This window comes from Anarhichas minor, unplaced genomic scaffold (genome assembly GCF_050575085.1).
Source record: "Anarhichas minor isolate MPS153535 unplaced genomic scaffold, ASM5057508v1 ptg000011l, whole genome shotgun sequence".
Classification (NCBI taxonomy): Eukaryota; Metazoa; Chordata; class Actinopteri; order Perciformes; family Anarhichadidae; genus Anarhichas; species Anarhichas minor.
In genome coordinates, this window is record NW_027466457.1 from 17311992 (window position 1) to 17320496 (window position 8505).

Sequence of the window (8505 nt, forward strand, 5' to 3'; positions counted from 1 at the left end):
TTTTTATTTTATTTAATATGTATGTATATGTATTAATTTTGAATGTGTATATGTACGTATACATATACACAACATGTTGAAAAGTAGCAAATAATCAACTATATATCTAGCTATCCATTCATCTATCCATTTATCCATCCGTCCATCTGTCCATCCATCTCTCTATCTATCCATCCGTCCATCCATCCGTCCGTCCGTCTGTCTGTGAGTTGAGAGCTTCCTGAGAGGATCAGATCTGTTATGTCTTTCACAGATGGACAGACACCTGTCGTACCGAGACAATGACCCCGTGTCAGCAGGTCAGCAGGTCACATGACTACACAAACACATCGGCCTGCTTCTGAAACGTAAAGACGCATAGATCGTATCAATCTGCATCATTTTTACAAACACAATAGAAGAGGACAATGTTAACGGCAATGAATATTTTTGTTACCTGTTAATTTGAGGAGACGAATTGAGTACAATATGAGAATTAATATAACTAAGCATAATTCATTTAATGAAGCAAAGATATACAGTATTAAAAAAGAGCACCACTAAAAACATTTTTTTAAATTTAATGATAAAACAAGGAAATAAAATATATGTATATGTTTTCACATATAAAGACAAATACATACCCAAACTGTATGCATTATAAAACATATATATATACGTATATATATATATATACACACAAACAGTTTATTATTGTAAAGTAGATATATTTATTAATCTGATCTGAAAATTGCCTCATTGGGCTCTTGAAATTATATTTTTATAACATTTAATAAGAAGCGCAGTGATGCATATAGTTTTTACAACTTTACCGGATTGTGAATATTTCTTATCAGACTCGTTGTTTCTTAAGAGATATATTATGAAGGCAATGAGGCTTTTAACGTGTGAGGATTCCTGTTTATTTATTGTAACTGAATGTCTTTGAGCTTCAGACGTCAGGCTGTCTGAACAGTTTTTACTATTTTCAGACATTCTACACATTTAACAATATTCCATCCATCCATTATCCAAACCGCTTATCCTGTTGAGGGTCGCGGGGCGCTGGAGCCGATCCCAGCTAACATTGGGCGAAGGCAGGGTACACCCTGGACAGGTCGCCAGTTCATCGCAGAACTTAACAATATTGATTGATTGAAAAAAATAAGAGAGTTTATTAGAAATAAGAGATAAATCTGAAGCGAAGGTGTGGCCAAGGTAAGTCGATACTAACCTGAGGACTCAAACGACACGAGAGACTCTAAAAAAGAAGAGGAAGAGAACATGTGACTGCGTGATGACGTCCTGAAGTCAAACCAACACAATAAATCGTGGACTTGAGGACCCTCGTAGAGACCAGGAGCTGCACTGTCAGCAGTCCAAATGCTGGTGGAGCATCTGGAAACGTCATCCACTTCCACCTCTGACACTGCTTCCACCCCCCCCCCCCACACCCCTCATGGACTGCAGGCTGGGACTCTGCAGGGTGGAGGACAGCAACCTGAAGGGAAGTGTCCGGGGTGGGAACTCCCACGGGGGGACAAACGATCCTGCCATGTTACCGAACGGGACGCCCTCGACCTGGAAGTCTTGTTTTCTACATCAGACTCAATGTGGTAGACCAATCTCTCCTCAGCCGCCCTGGGAACCCAAAACACTGCAAAGTACGAGAGAAAGTCTGTCTGCTGGAAGCACCAGAGAAAAGCTCAGAGTTTATACTTTAATGATGTTCTCATCAAATCAATAACTTAGTCTTAAAACATGAAATGAAAAGAATACAAGAACGGGTCGAAAGAGACAAGGATTCTAAAAAAGACGCTGACCGGTTAAAAAAATGGAAAAACACCTCAAATCCAAAACAAAAACATGAAAACAACAATAAATACTTATCCATCAGAAGTATTCACATCATACTCCACTAAAAGTAAGAGTGATTAGAAAAGGTAACTAAAGCTGTGAGACAAATGTAGTACAGTAAATATTTCTCTGAGATGTAGTACAGTATAAAGTAGCATAAAGTAGAAATACACAAGTAAATTACCTCATAATGTTACTTAAATACAGTACTTGATTAATTATGAAATAAAAAGACAAATCCAGTTCAAACTTTATGAGTTTTTATTGTGTTGAGGATCAGCAGAGAGGAGGACTTTATGAAATACTAATAACACGATACACAACTTTTCTTCTCTGGTCACAGAAGCTGAATGTTTCATGATCACATTTTGTTGATTCATTTTCTACAAATATGAATCAATAATTCATCTTTTATTGACCCCTAAAAACACACCAGACAGCAGGGGCGTTTCTAGGATTCAAAGAAAGGGGGGGGCTTAGCCCAAGGGGAGTGGAATGTTTACGCGCTTAGTGCGCGGCAATTGCTTTTGGGGCCCATTTGGGGCCGTGGATATCCATTGTTTCAGACATAGATTTAGTTCATAGATTGGTTCAATCAGAAAGAGTGTGATTTTTCTCTGTAGCTTTGCTTGCATTCAGTATATGATAACACAAGAGACAGAATTTGACGGTCATAGTGAAATTTGACAACACAAATATGAACTTTTCTCAAATAAAGAATATCCGCGTCACTCCCAAATCCTAATTCTTAAAGGGACCGCACACAATGGATGGAGAATGGACCTGACAGTGTCAACTTTATATCGTTAAGTATGATGATAGGCTGTTGGATTGTAATTTGAAGGGGGAGAAAACATACAAACCAGAACGCACGCACATATGTAGCATGTTAGAGTTATAAATAACTTGTTCATGTGAGAAACAATAGTTTAATTTAATGACATCACCAAAATAAAAATATATATATTTTTTTCTTCTTTTTCTTTTTTAAAGCCAATAATGCCAAATTATTTAGGGGGGCTTCAGCCCCCCTAAAATAGGCCTAACGACGCCCCTGCCAGACAGAGATCTCTTGATTCTTCTGTTAATTCTAAAATGATAACACCTTTTATTAAAATATAAAATAAGTGGTTCATGACTTTATCCAATAATGTGTTCCAGTAATCATAAGTTATTATATACACAATAATCAGACAAACATTTTCATTTGGCACCCAGATATTTAAGGAATGTTTAAATGCTTCTTATTCCTGAGTACATTGTTTCTGATGATTCAACAGTGTTGAAGGCAGGTTATGCAGTTATTAGAATGAATTAGACGACATTAGATCATATCAATCAGTGGCTTAATGTCTGTGTGTTGGAGTAGAACAACATTTACAGACAAATAGAAAAAACCCATTGATCAGAATGTGAAGAATCAATAATGTTTACACCGTAAATCACCAATAATATAGATTTGTTACATTAAATGAAAGAGTCTCTCTGTAGAAGATCAAGTGTTTGTTCTACTCAGTGTGATTGACAGGAGAGATGATCAGAGGAGCAGAGTTTCTACCACCATTATTATTACATGGACTAAAGAATGGGTAGAGTTTCTCAGTGAAGCAGCAGCCAGTAAAGGAGTAGATAAGAGCTGCAGCATCAACGTCATAAAAGGAGACCAGACCCTCCTCATAATCCACAAACACCCCCACCTTCTGAGGCTGAGACTTCAGAGAGAGACGGACTGGAGGGTCAGCAAGAGCGTAGTACCCAATCTCTTTCAACGACCATATCGTCCAGTAACCATCCTGAGGAGACAGTGTGATTTGTCCCTTCCTGTTGATCGACTCTCTGGCCACTCCTAACTCCCACTCAGTCTTCTCTTTAACTTGAACCTCGTAGTAAAATCTTCCTGAAGAGAAACTCTGCTTTGCTAAAACATTAACCCAATCATCAAATCTCTCTGGATTGTCTGGGAGATTCTTCGTTACATCACTATCATGTACTTGTTTTCCATCATCAGACAGGATGAGGTTGGGATGTGCTGTATCAGGATCAAGTGTCACATCCACTGCAGACTGCTGGACCCTCTTCAGCTCGACCTCAAACAGCTTCTCCATCTGTTCACTGAGCGTCTCCTCCAGCTGATTCACAGCTCTCCTCACAGTCCCCTCATATGAAGGTGGACTGACTCTGACTCCTGTCCAGTTCTTGGTGGGTGTCGCAGTGTTCAGGGTCCTGAAGCTCTGGAGGAGGTGGAGGTGGTCTTCAGAGCGTGAGAGCTGCTCCACCTCAGTGCTTCTCTTCTTCAGCTCAGAGATTTCCTGTTCCAGCTCTTTGATGAAGCCTTCAGCCTGTTTCTCTGTCTTTCTCTGCTTCTCTTTGATCGTGTTGATGAGCTCGGCCTGGCTTCTCTCAACAGACTCCTTCAGAGCGGTGAAGACCTGAACACCATCTGCTATCTCTCTGTCTGCATCTTCCTCACTGATCTCCACTGAGTGTTTGATCTCCTGAATCTTTATTTCTCTCTCTTGGAGCATCTGCTGGATTTCAGTCTTCGTCCTCTCCAGCTCGGCCTTTGTTCCTTCATATTCTTCTTTCAGTAGAACAACAACATGTGTTTTGTGGTTTAAAATTATCCAGAGCATGAAAACACACATCAGACCCAACAGGTAGAGCATCCAGGGCTTCAGTTTGGTTCCAGTGCAGACGTCACAGGGAACTTCTCCTGGTTTGGCAGCTTGTTGCTCTGAGCTGCTGCTGCTGGCTTTCTGTTGAGCTGACTGTCTGAACTGAGCAGCCATCTCAGAGATGAAAGTATTGACCCGCAGCTCAGGTCTGGTGTTGAAACCCTTTTTACAGTTGGGACACTGATAAGGGGCATCAATATCCCAGTGTTCAGTGATGCAGGCTTTACAGAAGTTGTGTCCACATGGTATGAGGACTGGATCAGTGAACACATCCAGACAGATGGAGCACAGAAACTGATCTTCAGTCAGCAGACAGCTGGCAGCAGACATATCTACACTCTGAGGACAAGTGTGGAAAAACAAAACTGTTATTACATATCGTTATTTTTTTTGTTCAATCAAATCATCTCGTGGTTAGTAGAATATAACGAGTCATCCTCAATTATGCTGTTATATTATATTACATTTGCTGTGAAGAAGAGCTCAGATATAAATCTGATGTCTTCAGCATTGCAGTGATAGCATCCTAAACCCTCTGGTTCTTGTTAATATAATTTAAATAAGTAAAATCACAATAGCATTAAATTCAAACCCCAAAAAACACAATGTGATCCCTAAAGTACTGTGACATCACATATTAAGTACGATAATAACACTGCTACCCTGCTGCTTATACTGTTATTAAAGTGAAAATATTTAGAAATTTGACAAAACGTTTTAAATATTGAGCATAACACATATATAATAATTTACTGTGGTATATTTAAGCAGTATTTGACTGTTTTATTGAAGCGTCTGAGGGAGCAGAGCAAAAGAAAAATCACTTTCTCTGTCTAAAGATCTCTAGAGTCAAAGAGTCAGTTTGGACAAAGAGGAGGAAGAGAGAGAGGATGAAGATGATGATAGAGAGAGCAGAGAATCAGACACATTAAATGTGCAGAATAAAAGATGGAAGCTAACTGCTCCGGACTGCAGGATATTATATATAATATTATTTGTCTTTACGAGTCTCACGACCTCCGATGGAGCTCAGTTAAACATTTGCTCTGAGTTGAACTTCCTGTCTGAGTAGAGCTGAGGTTTTGAGTTCAAACAGGAAACAGGTCTGTGAATTAGCTTAATGCTAATGCTAGCTGTGACTGTATTCTGTCTAACCTTTAACTGGCCAGAGTTCAGTCACTGTGGTTTAGTTTCTACCTCTGATGGTTTTATATAAAATGACACATTTCTATGTCTTAATATTCTTTATATGATAAAACAAGATCTAAAACAGTCAGATTCTGGTTTGAACTAAACTTGGACTAAATATTTAGTGAGTGTATTTAGTCTGTAGAACAGTTTACTCACCAGAGTTTGTCAGAGACTCTGTTGTGTTGTTGAGAAAAAGCTGCTGGATTCAGTTGAATGTTTCTTTAGAGAGAAACAGAGAGACTTGTCTCGACTGCAGCTCTGCTGTCGCTCAGACTAACTTTACTTATATTTCAGGTAAAGTGACGTTGAAGCTCCTCTTTCAGTGTTGCTCCTCCTCTCAGTGAGGGAGGGGTGGAGGAAGTATTCAGATCCTTAACTGAAGTAAAAGTACTAATACCACACTGTGAAAGTATTCCACTACAATTAAAAGTCCTGCATAAAAACTTACTTTTATACCAGATTTTTCTGGATTAATATTTCTGCTGCATTAATTGGTGACGACCGACCGCCATTTGGGGTTCGAGCGAGACCGTTTAGCGTGGTAGCGTGTTGTAGAATGCACTTTTCATAAACAAATATAATGAATGCTCCACACATATTATATACCGAATTAACGAAAAAAGTCTGGGCAAAATCATCATACCAGCCATTTTACACACTGCAAACACAATTATACACAAACTAATATCATATCTAGAAGATTTACCACAATATCACGTATTTTTCGCCACAAATCGGCGACCTATGCACTCCGTTTGCATCTCCCAACACAAAGCTGGCAGCTATCATGGCGGATGGATACATGATAAAGCACGAGGATTCGACCGCGAGTCGCATCACAGCTTTCAAATTTTTCTCCGTGAAACCATTCAAAAGTTATATACATAAAGCCAACGAACAACAAACTGCTCCCCAGCAAAAAATGTAAATGCATCGTACCTTTAGGTGATTTTCGTGACGAAAAATGCTCGAAATGGATTGTAATCCATTTCAGCCATATAGTCCGTCTCCTGCACTATGTGCCTGTAAGAAAATGAAGGTCCTGGGCAAAACTATGACGAAATGGTCAGCATTTCCCTGCTGGGACAATGATTTTACGCATGGGGGTTGCGCCGCACAGATCAGGATTTTTAGTGGCTAAAAACTCTGTCAATCTACTAAATAACCCGCCTACTGCTTGCCTGAGTCTCTTCCGCATTGAACAAGGTGTCACATGATGAAATCTGCCAATCACAGGCCTTAAAAAGGTCTCCACCGACTCAGACAGAGATGAGAAAATTCCATGGAGGAGAGATATGAGATCTCAAAATGGCTCAAAATGGCTCAAAATGATGCCAAACTGCTGTATTAGGATGTATTGAACACTAGTAGTGATACAACACGTGAAATATATAGTTAAATAGTATATAAAAGTACAATGGAACAGGTTCCAAAATGACAAATCAGCTTGACCTCCCGCGACCTCTCTGTACAAAACAACTCTATAACTTTTGTTTGCTTCACTTTATCAAAGCCAAATCTTTTTATACAGCGCTGTGTCATGTTGTGTTATGATTTGGGATAGTTTTTAGCTTTCACCTGCATCATTAAAAAAAGATATTCATGCTTTCAGTGCTTTCTTTTCAGGCGAACCTGAAACTTTTCAATTTGAGCTGTGTGCCATCTTCATTCACTATTAACCAGTAACATATACACATTTACACATCTCAACACATCTCACAAGTGTTACCTGTATTTTAGCATCAAAATTATTAAAATAGGCCTTGTAGTTACAGATGTGCAGTCTTTTTTTCGAGCAGAGGCCTAAAAATAGGGCTAGGGTTTAAAAGGTGTGTATGTTGCAGTTCATCACAAACATTCAACATCAACACATCTGGAGGAAGTATTCAGATCCTTTACTTCAGCGTCTCTATGTCACTCCTCCTCAGTCCTAATATGGTCGCTTCCTGTTCACTGGTTGGAAAAAACAACATGGCTAAAACGCCAAACTCGAGGGTTCAAAACAACAGTCAACAAACCAATGAGTGACGTCACGATGACGACGTCCACTTCTTATATAAAGTCTGCGGTTTTGATAGGTCACGTTTCTAGGTGGACTTTTCTGCCAAATTTGAATTTCAAGGAGATATCTCCAGAGGGGGAAAGGATGTGAGGTCACGGTGACCTTTGACATTTGACAACCAAAAATGATAGATTTAATTTTGCCAAATTTGAAGATATTGTCTCCAGATGTTTGTGAGATATCAGGAACGAAAATGGGCTGAAAATATAAAACTGCTGTCGCTGGCAGAGGCAATAAAAACAATAGCTCCATTAAGAGCCAAAGAATATATATAGTGTGATAAGAAGGGCTCTTCACTCACAGGTACAGTCACAAACAGATTGATCTTCTTTGGTTTTGACTTGTTTAACTCCACATACTTTTGTCCATGAAACATGAAGCAATATGTGGACGATCGTGGATTCTTAAAAGGTTAAAAAAGTTGTTCAAATATTCCAGAAACTCTGTGTGCTCTGGCAGTCAGACAGGTTTGTCTTCTCTTTCATCATCTGGACCTCACACTGCTCTCTCTCTAGAACACACACCCCTCTCAGATGGCCCTGTTGGTCTGTTCCTGCTGCTGCCGGTTGGTCCGGATCGGGGGGGTTTGGACCCCCCACCCTGTCCTGGCTGAGTGCCGGTCTGCAGAGGGCCGGGACGGCGCCTCCGCTATACTCTCCGGGTTCACAGCTTTCGTCTGTGAGTGGAAAACGGGATTATGTCCTGCGGTTTTGTCTAAATCCTCTGACCCGGGGAAAAGAA

General features: G+C 39.8%; 1 protein-coding gene across 1 annotated transcript; it reads right to left on the bottom strand.

The window, feature by feature from the left end:
* Nucleotides 1-2936: 2936 nt before the first annotated feature.
* LOC142947847 (E3 ubiquitin-protein ligase TRIM21-like) lies at nt 2937-5985 on the bottom strand. Its single transcript, XM_076089717.1, has 2 exons — nt 5859-5985; nt 2937-4850 (listed from the first exon to the last, which is right to left on the bottom strand). Exon 2 carries the CDS (start codon nt 4839-4841, stop codon nt 3345-3347), a length of 1497 nt encoding a protein of 498 aa, XP_075945832.1. The 5' UTR covers nt 4842-4850; nt 5859-5985; the 3' UTR covers nt 2937-3344.
* Between the last annotated feature and the right edge of the window lie 2520 nt (nt 5986-8505).

Coding starts and splice junctions, on each gene's coding strand:
- LOC142947847 (XM_076089717.1), bottom strand. CDS start 4,841: ATGTCTGCTGCCAGCTGTCTGCTGACTGAAGATCAGTTTCTGTGCTCC.